A 19353-nucleotide genomic window follows, 5' to 3' on the forward strand; every position below is an offset into this window, starting at 1 on the left:
TCCTAAGAAACAAGTCAAAAGAAAATGTGGGTGATTACGTAAGAATTAGAACCTAGAAATATTAAGAACATAAATACTTCAGAGCAATAGTGCATCAAACTAATAATTTGTAAGGAGCAACCACATGACAAAAATACTCAAAGCTTTAAGCCTTCCTTGGCCTTGGAAAGTCATGAGATTTTTTTGGCTAAAAGAAGGAATGCTTTAGTGAGAGAAAGAAAAAGAATATCCAGACGTCTGGGTGGTTCCAATTTTTAAACAACTACTCTGCTACCTTAACTAAACGTTCAAATGATATCTAGTTACTTATGTAAGTCACATCAACAACTGGACGGTACTAAACATCCTTAGAACTCTCAATTTTCTACTAGTTTTCTCTACCTTCCTTTGAAGTGTGGCGCTGAGTTATCAACAGCTGCTGACTAATGTATTATCATATGACATGTAAAAATAATATGACATAGTAAGATTTTTTTTTCAGTAATCCTGTGCTGATGAAAAAAAAGCATAATTACTTTAATGATGTACTCAGAAAAAGGATTATCTACAAAAGAAAATCATAAGGGTAACACTAATTAAAAGGTGTCTCAATTTATTACCATGAATTTTCCACAGAGCCCAAATGCATTAATTTTACCTGTTATCTGCAAAGACTGTTTCATGTTATACATAACACACCAGAAAGGAAGAAAAACAGGAGAGAACCACTCTGGCTTTTCTGTTATGAAAAGCAGATTGAACAGTGATAAAGAAGGCAATCAAGATACAAATACAAAACCAATATTATTATCTTACTCATTATAATAAGAACCACTTATTGAACACCTAACTAAATGAACCAGGCATGGAGTATGGACTAGTGAATAAACCAAGCATTATTTCTGCCCTGGAGGGCAAGAGAGAAACATTAAGTAGTTAAATAATATACAAACATTAAGAAGGAAAGATGTTTAATGTTATACTAACATTAAGAAGGAAAAATGATTGAGCTTTGAGGGAGAAAAATAAAGGAATTCTAAATTACATGATGATAAGGGTGATAAGAAATTTATAAAGACTAAAAAAAAAAAATTTATAAAGAGAATATTTGAATTTTTACCCAAGGATGACAAATAGCTCAAGGACATTGTCCTAAAATAAACTAATAGCAAGAGCTAGAGCCCTGAAGTGAGTCTGCTGGAGAACTGGACAATGTGGTTGGCAAAGAATGAAGATGATGGGCAGTGGCCAAATCATGCAGGACCTTATTGAAGATTTCATATTTTATCTGGAGAAATAAATGTGTTTCCCAAAAGCTTTGAAGACTTTAAACATCAAGTGACTTTTTTTTTTTTTTTTCTTTTTAGGTTGCTGGTTGGAAAAGGGACCAGAAGTGGTACAGAGTATGTGCAGAAGGCAACGGGAAAAGATAATAGAGGCTTCAAGCAGAATGTAAGCATAGTGGAGACTGAAAATCAGACAGATTTGAAAGAGATTTTTCCATAAAAGTAGATCAGTACTTTGTGACAAGCTGGTTGGGGGAGGGGGCGGTTTGGAAGAGGTGACAGAAGAGAAGAGAATTAAGGATAAACTCCAGCCTTCTGGCCTGAGCCACCTGCTGGATAGATGAGATGAAAATCAGAGAAGAAACTGGAGAGGTTGGGTAATCAAGAGCTCAGTTCTGGAGGAGTGTGAGATGATGCCATTTATTGGCTATGATGTACCAGGCACTATATTAGATATTCTACGTATCACAGCATCCCCTTTAGCAGCAGTATCCCCATCTTACCAAAAACAAACTGTAGATCATCATGTTGAAGTAGCATGCTGAACTTCACTCAGTTCAAAGTGACAAAGTCACATTAGCCACCCAAGTCTGGTTGGCTGACTGTGGAGTAAGCATTCCTTCCACTATACACAGGTCTTGGAAACTGTATCCACATTTTGCATTTTGCAATATATTTAGAGTTGGAGCAAGTTAGCACCCAAGGAGAGTAAACAGGTGATACATTATTTTTTTTAAATCCAAATTCTCAGATTTATGATGCATAATGTTTTCCTATTCCATTCCTATCCCCACTCCACTTGTATCAGCAATGTTTCGAACACCAGCAAGGTATCTACGACCTTAAGGTTTTACAATAAAGGAGCCAAGTCACTATGCCAGGAATGAACCATAAGAGCAACAATACCCAGCAGCAAACACTGTTTCTACTCTCAAGCCATAGACACATCAACATAAGAGAGATCAATTGAGCAAGAAATTCTGAAAAACTGTTTCTCAAAAATGGCTAAGGCATTCAAGTCAAAAATTAATGCAAGCTACCCAGTACAGAAGACTGCAAGGGCCAAGTGCTGAGATTCCCATTAAAAAATCAAAACCTTCGGGGATCCCTGGGTGGCGCAGTGGTTTGGCGCTTGCCTTTGGCCCAGGGCACGATCCTGGAGACCCGGGATCGAATCCCACATCGGGCTCCTGGTGCATGGAGCCTGCTTCTCCCTCTGCCTGTGTCTCTGCCTCTCTCTCTCTCTGTCTCTCTCTGTGACTATCATAAATAAATAAAAATTTTAAAAAAATTTTAAAAAAAATCAAAACCTTCAAAGAACAGAATGTTAGGCAAAAAGAAATGATACCACAACTGTGTAGAATTTAATATATGCAATTCTCAAATATCTCAGCAAAATGCCAAATTCAGTAAATATGCACACTAAAAGCAACCTAAACATTCTCTCTTCTTTTTAAAAGCTTTTCCCTGCAGCATGATGACACTTTAGCAAACTGAAATGCCTTTCCTATCCGCAGAGTCTCATGATTTTCTCCCTCTCTGGGCTGATGTCTCCCTCAGCTACTGAAGCCCAGAAATTAGGCTTGATTAATGGACCTAGAAAGAACTCAGTGCATTACTAACAATTGTGTCTATTATTGAAAGTTCCAGTTTGAGACTCTTGAAAGGGGAGAGAATGAGGAAAGGGGAGATTTTGGAAAGGTTTTATCACCTACATTACAAATTATATTTTGGTAGGGTCTGATCCTGCAACAGAATAATCAGATTACATTTAGTCTTCTTAAGGTGGGGTATGGTCATATGTAATTTTCATGGTTTGGGGACAGTCTGCCATGGAGATAAATAAAAAGTAGCATTAATATGTCCACTAAAAGATAAACACACAAACCACCCTCCAAAATGATAGTACTACTGTGTCCTTCGTCCTGATTCTTGCATCCACCTGGCACTCCTCCCTGCAGAGGTCTAGCTGGCATTCATTCCTGCCTCACCCAGGCAAAGGACAGGATGCTGAAAATCCATTTAGAAAGCTTCCCATTTTCTATTCCTTCATAACAGGATGGCCAACTCCTGGCAACTAAAAGATGAAAGACTCTTAAAAAAAAAACAAAAACAAACAAAAAAACCCACAGAAAACAACTACCTGAGGCCTTCTACCATAATGAATGGTTAATCCAATCGGCAGGAAAGCAGAAATCTGGTCACATTTAAAGGTCCTTTCTGGTGACACGACAGATCTAATGAGAAACTGCTGAGCCACATCACACTGGAAAATCCGTAAATGTTCCTCCTCGCTGTTACCAGGATGGAAGAATTTTTCTTTTTTTTTTTTTTTTAAGGCTTTGATGTACTGACACAGCTAACCTGATGGGTCTATAACACAGCTATGTGCCCGGCATCTATCTGCCCTTCTAAATCCCTAAAGATCACGGGCAATACTGACCCGTAATTACATTCAACGCTTGCACTGCACAAGATGCCATTCGATGCTGAAAAAAAGTAGTGGGTTAGCAACACCAGGCGGCTCTGTGATGCTGAAATAACAACGCAACACTCGACCACGAACCCAGGTGCTCGGCTTGGACGCTCCGGTGCCGCACAAGGACCCACATTCCAGGCTCACGTTCCTTCGGCTTGAAGCCCTATGAAGCCTCCAGCGATGCACCCTCGCAAAGTTTCTGGGCTGCAACACGGAACGCTGCAGACTCTCGCGGACGCCCCCTCCCCTGACCGGTTGGCGGCAAGGGGGAACACAGGGACCGAGGATGGTGAAGCGTTCAAACAAAATCTGAAGACCTAAAATGCCAAAAACGTGTTTCCGGAGAGGAAAGTGAGCTGAAGCGTTCACCGAACCGCCGGCCGCCAAGCGAGCACCCGATTTCCATATGGAGAGGGGAAAAAATAAATAAATAAATATATATATATATATAAATAAATAAGTAAATTAAAAAAAAAAAAAAAAATATATATATATATATATATATATATATATATATATATATATTAAAGGCTATACATTCCCCGGGCCAACAAAAGTGGCCTCCAAACTCCCCTGCCAAGGACACTGCGAGGAAGCGGAGACGCAGGGCGCGAGCCTGCACTTCTCGCTCAGAGGCGCGTGTGTGCGGCGGGGAGGACGCGCAGAGGCCGACGCGACGCCGCGGAAAAGGTGAAGCGGGCGGACCTGGGGGCCCGCGAGGAGCCCCAAGGTGGAGACCGAAGGCTGGCGGGGCGGGGAGCCGGGAGCCCCGAGGCTCCGGGAGGTGCAGGGAGGGGTCCCGGACGCTGCCCAGAAACCGCGGCGGCCGAGTAAAGTTAATACTTACTCAGTTTCGCAACTGCGCCGCCCCCGCAGGCCGCCCGGCGGGGCCGCCCGGCCGGGGCGCTGGGGACGCGGCGGCGGCCGAGGCTCGGCGGCCGCCCAACGCCCGTCCCGGCCGCGCCTCCCTCCGCCGCGCTCGGCCGGCCGCGCGCCCCGCGCTGGCGGGAGGCCCCGGCTGCCGGCGCGCCCTCTCCGCGCACCTCCGGGCCGGCGCTAGGTGAGCGCGGACGCCCGCGGGGTGGCTGCCGCCGGGTGCTGGCGCGCGGGCAGCGGCTGTGCCGCCCGCGGGGGCCGCCGCCGCCGCCGCCGCCGCCGCGGCCGGTCAGGCGAGGCTCGGCGAGGAGCGGGGCGGCGGGCGCTGCGCCGGACGGCGGAGTCGGCGGCCGGCTCGTTCCCGCGGCCGGTGCCTCTGGGCTGGGGGCCGGGCTGGGGGCCGGGCTGGGGGCCGGGCCGGGCCGGGCTGGGCGGCTCCGCCCCTTCGCCGGGCCGCGGGCAGAGCGCGCGAGAGGAGCGGCGCGGGGGCGCCCCCCTCGGCCGGGCGCTCGGGTTACAGCCGCGGCTCCCCGGCTTCTCCGCCCGCGCCTCGCCGGTCCGCCGGCGCCCTGAGAGACATTGTAACGGAACTGGGACGCCAGCGCTGCATTGTGGGAGCTTTGAAAGCGGCGGGGGGGACGCGGCGCGGCCGAGCTCGCCCCGGCCGGCGCCCCCTGGCACGCGGCCCCTCCGCCGCTCGGCGCGCCCCACGGCCCGGGCCGCCGAGGCCTGTGGACCAGAAGTGCTGAGGTGACCGGAGCCTACTGACTCACAGGAGCAAAATCTTCCACAGCCCGGGGTGAGCCTTGTAAAACTGCCCTCTGCGGTCATCCCGGAGAGTAGGAGGCTTTTTCTGCAGACGCTTAATAAAGAAAAAAAAAAAAAAAAAAAAAGAAAAAGAAAAAGAAAAAAAAAAAAAAAGCCTTTCCATCCCCCCCAAGAACTGGGTTTTGAATTGCTTTTCATCTGGAGTGGCAGTGATTCAGCGACCCCCTCCTCAGCAGCAGGCAGTGACAGAGACAGGAGACGAAAAACACAGCGAATGAATCAGACGTGAGTAACCCAAGTTTAGAAAGAGCTGGGCTCGGATTCAGAAAACTGCCTCCCCCCCCCCCCCCCATTAAATACAGCAAATAGTGGAGGAGGAAAACCAGTGCTTTCATTAGGAATTTCATTAGGAAACGCGGATATGTATGTGGGTCCCCGCAACCCCACAAACGGTTCCACCGTTTCCTCCTCCTCCTCTTCTTCACAGCACGCAATGACTCCAGCCACTGGACAAAATTCAGTCTTTGGGCCAGGCTTGTGCTCGCACATGCCCACAACTCAGCCACAGCTATTAATTTGGAGGGAGATGGAGTGAAGATAATGGGTGAGATACGGGGAAGCAAGCATTCCAATTATAAAATGCCCCTTTTAATTCTCCAGACTTTTTTTTTTTTTTTTTTTTAGATCTAAACAAGGGTATTAAATTTGAAGTACAACTTGTTACAGCTCATCTTACTGAGGGCCTGATTTGTTTTGTTTTGGGTTTGGGTTTGTAGGCCTTTTGTTTCTTCCTCTTGTGTTTTGACCTTTAGTTATTGCACAGCTCATTAGTTCCTTTAAGTTGGAGGTGAACTGAGGAGAGAGAAGGATACAGTAAGACTCGAATTTGGCTGATCAACGTTTTTGGAGGATTTGAGGGCAAGAAGAGTTCTCTAATGATTCAGATGCAAAACCTGAGGGAGTTTTAGTTAAGGTGATTCTGTAGAGCCTGGATCCTCTTCTCAGAGGACATTTCCAGCCTTAATGTTAACATTTCCTAAGCTCTCATTCCCCTGTCAACCTTTCACTCCGCTGAACAACATCAGTCACCCCGCCTAATTGCCAAATCTAATGGAAAAATTTAATCCCCATTTTGTCGTGCCCTTTGTGGCATTTGCCAATTTTGACCTCCCCTTCCTTCGTAGAACTCTCCTCCCTTTTTTGTTGATGCTGCTGCTTTTGTTGATGATCATCCCCCTTTTGTGGAGGTGAGTGATAGCTGGCAGGAGTGTGGCTCTTGTTAAACTGGGATTCAGGATCTTACCAAAGGACATATCCTTTAACTTTCTGAGGGGGCAGGGGGAGTAGAAGAACCTTAATCTAGTTTCTGTTGGTCACCAGCAAGGTCTTGACCTCAATTTTATCATCCATCCAGAGGTGAACAGAGTGGATTGACTCATGACAACCAGCTTTCATGTGACTAGCATTTAAATCAGGATGAAACTTACTATGATGGTATAACCATGACCACTCTTTAGGATAAGCACTTGCTGGGATCCAGGTACTGGGTGAAGTACCCTCACCTCCAAACCAGAGTGTGTCTTACTGATGGCTGCCAAAGTCGGTGAATTTACCTCTGTCCAGTCCTGAATAAACTCAGAAAAATCTCTTCTCTACCTCAACCCCACATGGTTAATGCATTCTTTCTTCAGTGTGTAGAGCAATTTGTTTGAAGCTTTCTTAGCTATAATCACATCTCTGTTAAGCCTTCCTGAGATCACACCAAATGTCCTTGACAGGACTTGTAAACAACCCTTATTTCTGGTTTCTAATTATATTCCCAGAAAGTAACCTAACTAGAATCAGTGAGTATTCATGCACTTCAAGCCTTGTGACATAGATTAGATTTTTCAGGAAAAGTTTGAGAGGGCAGTTTTAGAAAAGAAGAGAATCCCAAGAGAGAGACTTGTGTGGAGAGCTGTGGGAATGAGGGGGTGGGGGAGAACAGCATCTAGAGATATATTACTATGTGTTAGGTGTGGGCTGTGTCCCATCTGGAGTCTGTAGGGGAGAATCCATTTCTTTGCTTTTACTAGCTTCTATGCTACCTGCTTTCCCTGGCTTGTAGCCTCTTCCTCTTTTTTAAGGCCAATAGCATACCATCTTCAAATGTCTCTCTCTTCCTGTGATCTCTGCTTCATGGTTAGGGCTATCTTTTTCTCTAAGGTAGGCAAAGAAAATAGGAACTGATGTAGATACATTTGTAGTTATCTATGTTACAAACTGAATTGCATTACTTGTGGGGAGAGAAGACAGTGTTTTAATTACTAGTCAAATCATCATAGAGATAACTTACTTGACTGTAAGATGCTGAAATGGTGCACCATTAGTCCAGCGAAACCTATATCCCCCTGGTGACTCATGTAACTGAAACCCAAGCCATTAACACACTAAGAAAACCAGGTTCACATCCGCAGTTTCTGGGAGGTCAGTCCCTTTCTCTGGAAATCCCCCGCAACTCTTTTTTTATGGTGTCCAGTGGAGTCATATTGCCAAGTTTGAGAAATATGTGTCTGGACCAACATTTCCCAAATTGGTCCACCAGGGAACATCATCCTGTAAGATGGGATGCTGGGAAGATGGTTGCTTCATGCTTGGATAAGGTCCATGGAACACAGTTATGACTACAGTTTAGGCTAGCCAAGAAGCTTATCAGTGGGTCAGATCCATCAAAGACAAAGTGTTGGGAAATCCTTTTATGAGGAAGTCTGAGGGAGAAACAAACATTTTCTCACCATAAACAGGTATGTGTGCTGGCAGGAATAAAATATGAATTTATGACTATAAGTTTTAAGTTTCTTTATTACCTAGCCCTCCTATCTTTCCTTCTTTTTCTCTACTTCTTTCCCATTCTGTGCATCACCCACACTACTTACAGCTTCATTACCCTCAAATGGTAGCTCAGGATCACTTCTCATTCTCTTACCATGTTACCTTGAAATTGCTTATATATGTTTAGAGCCAATCCCTATCCTTTCCTAACCTTCCCTCCACCTGCTTTATAAAGCCAACATAAATATTGTACTTACACTGTATACCACATACCTGATACAGGGCCTGGATCAGACTGGGAACTCAATTAATATTAGTTGAAATAACAATAAAACGAATGAATGTCAATAAATGGAATAAATTAATGCCCCTTTGTCATCTGTTATACTTGTCTTTGATCTTGTCTTTAATTAATAAACATTTTTTAAAAACAATACACTATGTTATTGTGCTAGGATCTGAGATTACAGAAATTAATATGACGTAATCTCAGCTTTTTATGAGCTCATAGTTCATCTAAGAAAACATATGCTAAAAAAAAAAGCAGATAATGGTAGTTGCCTATCCCATTTCCTTTCTTCAGAACCTTCTCTTTTAGTAACAGAAATCTGATTTTGTGCCCAATGAAAAATTTCATTTCACAACCTTCCTTGCAGATAGGAATTACTTAGTATAGGCCATGGTAGGTGGATGGGTGGTGTTGTCTGGGACTCCTTACTTGTGCATCTGGTGGTGGGGTACTAGCAGGACTGACCTAAGCCCTGTTGTTACCTGGAATATAGTTGTGATAGCTGGAGTCACAGTCACAATCTTGTGACCTAAAGACTACCCAGAAGCCTGAAGTCATATTCTAAAATTTGTATGGATGGGGTCACTTAGAGTTATTCAGCCTATCTTACCAAGCCTTCTTTTAATCACTGTTACTAATATTTGGAATGAAAAGGAAAAAAGTTCTCTCTTTGGTAGATGTGTGTGGAAAGCAAGTAAATATGGTATTCTTTCCCATTCCTTGTATGCATACTGAAATAAGATAAAGATCTATAAATCTTGTGATTTGTTTGATCATCATAAAAGGGCTTTTTAGAAACAAACAGTTCTCAGATCTGTAGCAATTTTTAGTGTCATGATAGTTTCTTCTTAAAAAAAAAAAAATTAGTTGCCAAGTCATAAACAACCCCTTAAAAGACCCTCCAGTAGTTTGATGGGGTAGGAGGGTGATGATCAGTCTATTTTGTTAAACAATGAAGTACAGTATGGAATGAAAATAAGTATTAACTATAAATGGGAACTACAACAGGCTCTACCAAAAGGAATACATGCAAATATATTCAGAAACGGGATTTAAAAGTCCTATTTAGGTAGAAGTTTTCTCAGACGATAATCCCATGAAAATGAAGAGTCTTGATTTTTTTTTTATTATGGACTAGAAAAATGGATTTAATCAGCTGAGATTAATTATAGGGGACTCTCTACAAGAGGCTATATTAGGATCAGTGTATTGGGGAAAAACAGTGAATGTGGTACCTGGTGTTATGAAGTTGCATTTTTGTAAATACATGAAGTAAAATCTGGTCTGCCTGGCATTCTTCCAACCTGAATGCAGTCCACCAATCTCCCTATACTTCTGAAATACTATAATTGAAGCTTATAGTGATGACCCTGAAGTGACTTCTGAATCATAGCAGAAAGATTAAATTATCTTTTGCTTTGCCTTCGTATATTTAATTATATGTTTATTAATTGCACGCTAGAAATTTGATCTGTTTTATAACACTGCTAGATTAACCAGAACATGCTTATCAGGGACCAAATCATCCACAATAGCAGAATTTATAGTTCCTGGGAGGGAAAAAAAACTCAAAAAAAGTGATTAAAAATCTAAGATTTATATGATCATAGCAAGAATAATTATTATAAAATTATTTAGAATCATCCATCCATTTTTAAGAGTTATAGCACATGAATTGGTTAATGATAAATGCTACATAGCTAATTTTTAAAATAAGTATATTAAGTCATGTTCTGTGGTAAGAAAAATGAATATGAATATATGTATGAATAAATAAGTCTTCATTTTGGCTTTGATAGAATGAAGTCTGTTAGTGTCTGCAAGAGAGCAGATATTAAGTATAGGCCTAGGAATATTATAAATCAAGTTGGGTTGTATGTCCAAATTTGCTGTAAGGTCCTGTTAAGTTGATTCTTGTTTCATTTTTGGTTTCTCTAGAGATGTATTACTCTGGTGACAATAAAGGACCTCTAATAAATATATGGAATGAACATGTGTCTGAGGTAGAGTTCCCTGGAAGTAGTCTGAGACAGGGATTCTGGTATAAGTGACATTGGGAGCATGCCTCAGAAGAAGGGGAGGGGAGGTTGCATAGTTCAGTGGGGAATAAAGCTAAGTAAGGACATGGTCTCAGCGGGAGACCAGCTCCAGCCTGATTCTGTGGGGAATTCTAAAGCAGGAATTGCATCACAGTTGTTCAAGGAAGCTGGCCTTTTGCATCCCCATTATCATTCACTCATTGGCACAGGATTGGTGGTAACCCCCAAGGCAAGGCACTTTCTGTTCCCCCAGAGGCAAAGGTAATCTCCGAGAGGAGGGTGGCTGCAGTTTGCAGCCAGCACTGAGCAGCTAGGGATGCAGGTACCAGGCCAAGAAGGGGATATGGGCAGGATACCAGCAATATCCACTGCACATGATATATGGGTTAGAGACCCAGAACAACCCTAATGGTCGTATAGCAACTGAAGCATACTAAAAGCTTTACAGAGATCAAGCAACATGTATGAACTTGTTTCTAAAGGAAAAACTTACGGAGTACAACTAGAGATGTAAAGAACATATCCCCTTTTCTGGCATGTGCTCTTCTCTCACCTACCCTTTGTGCCAAGCAGTGGTAGCTGGAGGTGGCTTCAGGAACTGAGGCAAGGTGCCCAGCAGGGAAGGAACTGAGTATGTTAGGAAAATTTAGGATCGATCCAGAGAGGCTGGAATGGTACTAAGGGACTCTTGGTTAAGGCTTATATCTGAAGCCAACTTGCCAATCTCCCCCTTTCTTTTCTTCCATTGGTCCTAGAAACATACTTGCCTGCTTATCTTTCCTGTGTCAATCCCATTGCTGCTCACCAGGATTTCTGTCTCCCTTGACCTCTTCCAGAGCCCTCCTTATCTTTCTTCAAACTGTTTTTCAACCATTCCTTATATAACAAACATTCAGCTTCAGCTTCTCTGACCTTTTTTTAAAGATTTTATTTATTTATTTGTGAGAGACACAGAGAGAGGCAGAGACATAGGCAGAGGGAGAAGCAGGCTCCCTGTGGGGAACCTGATGTGGGACTTGATCCCAGGACCCTTGGACCACGACCTGAGCCAAAGGCAGACACTCAACCACTGAGTCACTCAGGTGCCCCTTCTCTGACATTTTTTTTAGAGTTTGACAGCTAAATAGGATGGTGGGTGTGGGGAGAAGGAATAGAGTAAAAATTCTTCACATGCTCTTCCCTTTGCTAGATTTAGCTCAATAATCCAAGCCCAACATGGGTGCTATGGGTGGGTCTTTGGGAAAAACAGGTCATGTAGTTGATTCACTTGCATTTCATGGGAGCACCCAGAGGCTGCCCTGGGAGGTTCTTAGTGAAGGCTCTGGGATGCAGAGTAAAGAAGGTAGATAACTCTAGAGGATATAGGAGTGGGCAGGTGTTACAGGATCAGGGACAAGGCAGTGCATACTGTTCCTTTGGCAAACTCAAGAATTTTCCTTCTCTTCCCTCTCCTGGCCCTTTATCCCCAGACCTCCTGTTGAAGATACATAAAGACTAAAGGAAGAAAAGTTGACAACTGAGAATAGGCCAGTTGGGGACAGGAGTGGCAAGATACTGGCTATATATAGGCTCTGATGGAAGAGAGGAAAACCATAATTTTTTTTTTTTCTAAACTGGGTATAAGGCTTCCTTATACCCTGAAGCTGGGTAGAAATAAACAACTCCAAGAACTACTGATATTGAAATTGTAAATAGTACTGCTTTGGCTTGAATCAGAACAATATTCCCTAATATTGTACTCAATAAACAGTGGGTGGTGTGTGGCCTCTGGCAGTACAGTCCATGTGAGTGCTATATGGCATAGTGGAAGGTAGGGGGTAGGTGGGCCTGGTTAAGACATTGATGGTATCCTCATCCTATGCCAAACATTTTCAAAGAGAGACCCTTTCCTTCCCTCTGGAGATCCCAGTCTTTCTGACCTGTGTGGGAGGTAAGTCAACCCATTTAAATGAAAGAACTTTAAAAGAACTCTAAGGTCCTTTTGTCAGAGATTTTGGAAAGATACCAAGACAGATCTTGGTTCAAGTCCTGACTCTGCTTCTTACTACCTGGGTGACCATGGGCACATTATTCAAGCTCTCAGATGTTAGTTTTCTTATCTCAAAACAAATAAGAGGTGGGAGAGGAGAGGATAATAGTAGTGTCACAAAAAGAGTTATTATGATTAATTAGAATAATGTGTGTACACCATTCAGCACAGTACCTGGTCACGTAAGTGTTGTTATTATCTGCAGGCTCTTAGGTGAGAAGGTACTTCCAGCAAAGCCAGTAATTATAATTTTCTGTCTCAGTATACTCTGTGCCAGGCATTGTCCTAAATGCTTCTCATACATTAACTTTTTAAATACAACAATTTTATCAGGTAGGTACTATTATTTGACCCATTTCATAGATTAGGAAGTCAAAGCAGAGAGAGATTAAGTACATTACCCAAGATTCCATTATTAGATAGTAGTAGAGCTAGGATTCAAATCCAGGAAGTAAAAAAAAAAAAAAAAAAGAAAAAAGAAAAAATCCAGGAAGTGGGGCTCCCAAATCTGTAGTCTTTACCAGTACAGTATGTAGTTAAAGAGTAGGGCAAGAATCAAAAAGGCTGAGAGAATAGAGCATAGAAGCGGCACAAGTTTATTTTTTTTATTTTTTTAAATTTTTTATTTATTTATGATAGTCACAGAGAGATAGAGGGAGAGGCAGAGACACAGGCAGAGGGAGAAGCAGGCTCCATGCACCGGGAACCCGACGTGGGATTCGATCCCGGGTCTCCAGGATCGCGCCCTGGGCCAAAGGCAGGCGCCAAACCGCTGCGCTACCCAGGGATCCCAGAAGTGGCACAAGTTTAAAGTGAAAAGATTGCAATGGAATCACAAATTAAGGTCTGGGTTAAGCAGGTTCCTTTCACCTGTGATGAAGGTGCTGGGTGGGGAGTGAGGAGTGGGCAGGCCCAGCAGCATCAAAGACTCATTATAAACTGTTCACATAGTAAAATAAATTAATCTATTTTAGAAGGATGGATAAGTTTTCAGGTCAGTATATAAGCAAATTGGGAAAGTAGCTCACAGTTAACTATGTGCATTTTATTTCTTTTATTTTTTTTTAAGATTTTATTCATGAGAGACACAGAGAGAGAGGCAGAGACATAAACAGAGGGAGAAGCAGGCTCCCTGCGGAGAGCCTGATATGGGACTCCATCGGAAGACCCCGGGTTTGTGACCTGAGCCCATGGCACACACTGAGCCACCCAAGTGTCCCACTATGTGCATTTTAAAGGACATTCTTGGGCAGCCCAGGTGGCTCAGTGGTTTAGCACCACCTTCGGCCCAGGTGTGATCCTGGAGACCTGGGATTGAGTCCCACGTCGGGCTCCCTGCATGGAGCCTGCTTCTCCCTCTGCCTGTGTCTCTGCCTCTGTGTGTGTGTGTGTGTGTGTGTGTGTCTTTCATGAATAAATAAATAAAATCTTAAAAAAAAAAACAAAGGACATTCCTGGTTGTATGTGTCTTTTCCTGGGTAAAGGACCATTCTAGGAAATGGCCCAGTGAGTGCTACTTCTACTGCTTAAGTCGGCTCTGTGACCCTGGGTAAGTCCCTTGGCTTTTCTCGACCTCTGTAAGATGGAGGTATGACCTGCCAGTGGTTTTTTTGAATTCCAGGATTGATGGACAGATCTGGCTGCCTAGTGGGAGTCCCCTTTCCCTCTTCTGTACCCCCATGTGTCCCTCCCATGTGTATTTGTTGCAAGAGGGCTGCATTTCCAGCTGGGACCTCATTGTTCTTATACCAAGGGCTTACAAAATTACCTCCAGTGTCACATGTAGATCTAACATTCTGAATCTATGAATCATAAATAATTGAAACCATTGAAAGAAAGGAGACTAGGCTTGCTCCCGCTTCTAGTAATGACCTAAATAGCAATTCAAAATCCAACTAAAAAATCCAGAAAAAAAAATCTTAGGCTTTAAAATAGATTTGCACCGGGAACATAATACCAAGTAAATGTAATTCTATTATGTATTTCTTACTTTATTCTGTGACTTCACTCTTAGCATTCAATTTATATATAAATTTGTGAGCATTAGTTTTCTAAAAAGTCATTCTGTGAATCAGTAGAGCTTTATAACAAACGAACAAGGAGTGGATACTCTAAGAAGAAATATCCTCATGTTACTTGTTGCCCTCAAAACTGGGAAGTCTATGTACTAATAGGGGTCATGACAACATGTCAAACTGAAGAAAAACTGCACAATACTCCAGTGATTCTAGACGGAAATAGATAATCAATTCAGCTTTCGGTTAGTTTCGGAAAGTAAATCAAGAAAAGGAAATCTTTTTCCTTTCCTCAGGGCAGAGGCATTTTTTGTTTTTGTGTTTTAATTTTAGCACCTTATGTTCCCTAAGGAAGTGTTGCTTAAAACAAAAACTATGTCCTAGAACCCAAATGTCAGAAATTAATCAAACAGGGAATAGCATGCCAGTCTTCCTTCTCTTGTAATAAAAGAGTAATCATGATTGTACCGTGGGGGTCTTTGTAGATAAAGGTTCCTAGTCCTGCCTGGTCATTTTATAAAGGAGCAAATGAGGGGGTTATTAGGAAAAAAAAAATCAAAGTAAAAAAAGCAAAACAAGCAAGATGACATGGGAGTTAAAATTCCAGACCTTCGCAATCAACACCCATGACTGGGTGCTGTGTAGAAAAAGGAAACCAATGGAGACCTGATGGCATAGTCATTAAAGGCAGGCGATTTTAATTACTGTCTTTCTAGAAGGCTGAAGTTGGAAAGGAAGTGGTGATTTGGAGGAAGAACTATTTTGTACATAACTATTTTACTGTGAGAGCTCAAGGACATCCTTAGGATATCTTTTAGAGAGACAGTGCAGAATTCACATGAATGATTAAAATTCAGATTTCTAAGATTGAGACTATAGTAGACTATAGATAGATGATTCCCTAATTTAATATAGGCAGGAAAGTAGTGCATTGGGAAGTAACAGGCTTGGAAGAGGTTTGAAAGGCTTCATGTACTGGGTTATGATCTTCCTAGGGCATGGGCAGCATCTTGGAGTTCTTTTCTCTACTTTCAAACCTACTCTCCACCAGCCAGTTCAGTAGTTACTACATCTGTAAGAGGCACCTGAGTGAGTCTTTGTTAGTTAAATTAATACACTTTTCAGAGCTGACTTCAGAGACTTGAGCCTGAGTGAGGACAGTTATAAAAAAGGATAGAATATTTGAGAATGAAATATATTTAAGTCTTTAATGCTGTTTGTCAGTTTTAACTCTTCTTTCTCCTCCTAACCCCACTCTTGAAGGCAAGAGAGCACTGTAGATGGCTCCAGGCAAACTGACAAGTGTGTGGATTAGCATTAGCGACAGTATGGTGGTACTGATTGGGGGCAATTTACTTAATTTGTTTGGGTCTCAGTTTCTGCATGTGTAAAAAGGGATGACAATAATTAATAGTTACCAATAGAGTAGTTGAATTGTGTGTGACCTAGAATAGGCTGCAGTTCAAGTTTATAATTATCCTTAATTTTTCTACTAAATCCAGAAGTTTTGGGTTGGAGACCTGATCATTCAGTGAGATGCTCCCTCCTGAATGATGTCTTATGTTAGGACAATGACTCAGGTTGGAGACCAGAAACCCAGCCTCTCAAGACCAGAGAAGAGGGAACTCGATGGCCTGGTAGTGATTCAGAAATGAGAACCAGTAGAGCTGCAGTTCTTAGCTCCCAGGTGGGTATTAGAAAGAAAAGTTTGGTTTTGGTCCATCCTACTGATAAATATACTCACTCAGAACTTATTACTCCAAATGAAAATACTGGAAAACCAGGCCTCTGAAATGTCATTGCTTTTATTTTTAAAAATCAGTCTTTTATTTGAAATCTGAGCCTGGACTTGACATTATTGTTTTGAATGAGAGTTCTGTGTGGCAAGGCAGGGGCTGAGCGGGAGAAGGCTTTTCTTGGTGTTGACTGTGAATGCCTGTTTGTTGCTTTGTAAAGTTGGCTTTGGGTAGTCAGGTTGTATAGGAAAATCTTCTTAAGAGTCACATGGCAGCTTTTCAAAAACTCTTTAGAGCTGGGCACAGAACTTCACAGTCTCACCCCCATCCAAACAGCCTCCAGCAGGAGGAAGCAGAGCAGCTGTGAGATATCTGTTCAGGGCAGTATTGCATAGGCATGAAGCAGTATGCTCCATCTTCAAGTAATTCAAGACTGCCAATAAAATTCCCTGTCATGGCACAACTGAAGCTGAAAAAATTTGAATTACAGCCTGTCGAGCTGGAAGGGATTTTAGAGCTCATCTCATCCAATCCCTTCAATTTCCAGTTGAGGAATCAAATCCAGAGATGTCTAGGGACCTGCTCAAGATAATGCAGCTAATTAGGCTCAAAGTTAAGACTCCAGACAGAATACAAACAAACATTTGTATTGAAACCTCACATCATTTCTATCCCTTGTTTCATCAACTTTTATCTCTCTGTAAAATAGTTAACACAGCAGCAAGCTGGAATAAGAGAAATTTGTGAGCAAAATTGTGCCAACATGCTTAGAATTGTATTAGTATTCTCTGAAACTACAAAAAAAAACATTTGATTAAATAGTTTGCGACCAATTTGAGGATTTGTTTATTTTCAAAGGGTGCTTTCATTTGCAGAAGTTAAAGAAATCTTTGTTCCGTGTTCAGGCTTTAAAGGCTGGGCTCTTGATGCCCATGGTGATGTTCATTGTTGTTGGTGCCACGGTTAGACCAAATACTGCTTCAAAAGCAATTTGAGGCTTGGGCTTTTTTAGAGGAGCCCAATGTCATGTCTTTCTGATTATAGTACGTGCAGTTGTCAAGTGAGAGAAACCAGTATCTCTTGGTGAATTCTGCAATCAATGGGCTGTAAGCAGTCAGGCTCACAGAGAACAGCCCTCTGCTGCATTTAAGATACAGAACCTACCCCTAGATCAGGCTGCCTGAAATTGCCTTTTTACTTAAGATCCAGCATCTTCAGAAGTCATGTTATAAGTAGTAGGGGGACTATTAAGCTGTACTGGAATAGAACAGCTAGAAAAAAAAAAAATAAAAATAAACGTGTACTTGAAAGGTAGAAGGAGGCTTACACTGGGTATATTTGTAGGAGCCCTGTTCAGATGTGTCTTTTCTGTCATGAGATTCTTCTGATCTGCATTTGGATAGGTTTTCATTTTCTTAATTTTAAATCACAAACCTTGCTTGCGCCAATTAAAGAGAAATGAAACAGAAGTCAGTTACTCCCTAAATTCCTCTCAGCCTATGAACATTCCTTCTTTATGCATAGTAGCTTGTATGCTGCCTCTCTGAGCCTGAGACCTTCTAGGCACTAAGTAAATTCCTGGTGGTTGGACCAGAGAAAACCCAATCCCAAATTGTTTTCATCCTTCCCCCTAGGAGATCCTGCACATGTCAGTCTTCAGATCCTCTTCCCACCCTCAACTTGGTCTTTCCCTCTACCTATCTCTTTCCTGGTGTATATTTGTAGATGTAGAGACAAGACCACATGAGACTTTTCCTGCCTTCCCTTCTGCCTCCCAGCTCTTACCTGATTATTTTACAGAACACTCTCCTCCTACTAAACCTGTGTTTAGTATTTTATCTCTCCCATCTTGTTCTAAAAATCCACATGTAATGCATAGCTGATAAGCACATTCATTTTGCATGTGATAAACCTTGAAGGAGGAAAAACCTAAAGAGCCACTCTTGGAATACTTTTGAAAGTTCACTTTGACTTTACATGAAAGTATTCATTTTCCATTTCCCAGTCTCCATCATATCCTTCTCTACTTAACCTTAATTTCCATATTAAAAATATTTTAAAAAATTATTTCTAACTAATAGTTCCATTTTGAGTGCTACAGGACAGTATTGTCTTCCGCTACTTTTCATTGCAGATATACCACAGGAGGTAAATGAGCCCTTTTGAAATAATTTTGGAACCTGGCCATTTTTAGAGCATTGTTTCTATGAGAAAATGCATTCCCAGCTTTTAGAACATGATTTATTTTAAGTTGGGTATTTCCTCTGTGTGTTTGATAACAAAAATCTTTTTGATGTGGTAACATAAAATGAAAGAGACCTTCCTTGGTTTTCACCTTGTTGAATATTCTCATAATAGAAAAAAAATAAGGTGTTTGCTATATTCTTTTTGTGTTTGTATAACATTCTGGAGACCTTGCAGTGTACGTTATTGGTATTTTATAATTTTTCACAATTGGTATATGGAGACTGCAGTTGCCTGCTGCTTCTGTTCTTCCCTTCTTCCTGGTACACGGAGAGGCTATATTTCCCAGTCTCTCTTGTAGCTGTGTAGCTGCGCTACTGGATACTTGTCAATGGAATATGAGTACAAGTGATTTAAGGAACTTACTTTATCTGCTTGAGACGATATCCCTGGCTGGAGCCTCCCGCACTTTCCCCTGTCTAGCCAGCTGGAATGGTGACAACCAGAGCAGCCCTGCATGCCAACTGTTGATGGCTGAGCTGCTGCCAGCCTGGGTCTCCCAACAACTGACTGGATCAGAGTTGCCCACCAAGCTGGAATGCTTGTCTTGCACTGTGAACTGGGAGACAAATAAACTTCATTGTTCTTTGAACCACTGAATTTGGGGGTTTTCTTTCTTTTAGTAGCTTTAGCCTACTCTATAATACTACTACAGAAATTATTTTGCAAGATGTCTGTTGTAAAGTATTTTACCTCAATATAGAGAATATTCTTTTTTTTTCCTTTTTTTTTTTTTTTAGCCAGCAAAACACATCTTTATTGACCATTGAAATGTCTCTAATGAGAAAAGCTGTCATCCAAA

The 19353-nt window shown here is 42.1% G+C and overlaps 2 protein-coding genes across 2 annotated transcripts in view; one reads left to right on the top strand and one right to left on the bottom strand.

The window, feature by feature from the left end:
- LOC112917206 (uncharacterized) overlaps positions 1-5937 on the bottom strand; it is a 69279-nt gene extending 63342 nt beyond the window's left edge. The window contains exons 1-3 of the mRNA XM_072718793.1: positions 5749-5937; positions 4592-5381; positions 3832-4061 (exon numbers count right to left, since the gene is read on the bottom strand). Of these exons, the coding sequence (XP_072574894.1) occupies positions 3832-4061; positions 4592-5381; positions 5749-5937 (1209 nt within the window). The remainder of the gene's footprint in view (positions 1-3831; positions 4062-4591; positions 5382-5748) is intronic.
- The window catches only part of LMNTD1 (lamin tail domain containing 1), a 449003-nt gene continuing 433928 nt past the window's right edge, over positions 4279-19353 (top strand). The window contains exon 1 of the mRNA XM_072765724.1: positions 4279-4434. The gene's annotated coding sequence lies outside the window, so the exon portion shown is untranslated. The remainder of the gene's footprint in view (positions 4435-19353) is intronic.

The sequence above is a fragment of the Vulpes vulpes genome, chromosome 8, assembly GCF_048418805.1.
Source record: "Vulpes vulpes isolate BD-2025 chromosome 8, VulVul3, whole genome shotgun sequence".
Classification (NCBI taxonomy): domain Eukaryota; kingdom Metazoa; phylum Chordata; class Mammalia; order Carnivora; family Canidae; genus Vulpes; species Vulpes vulpes.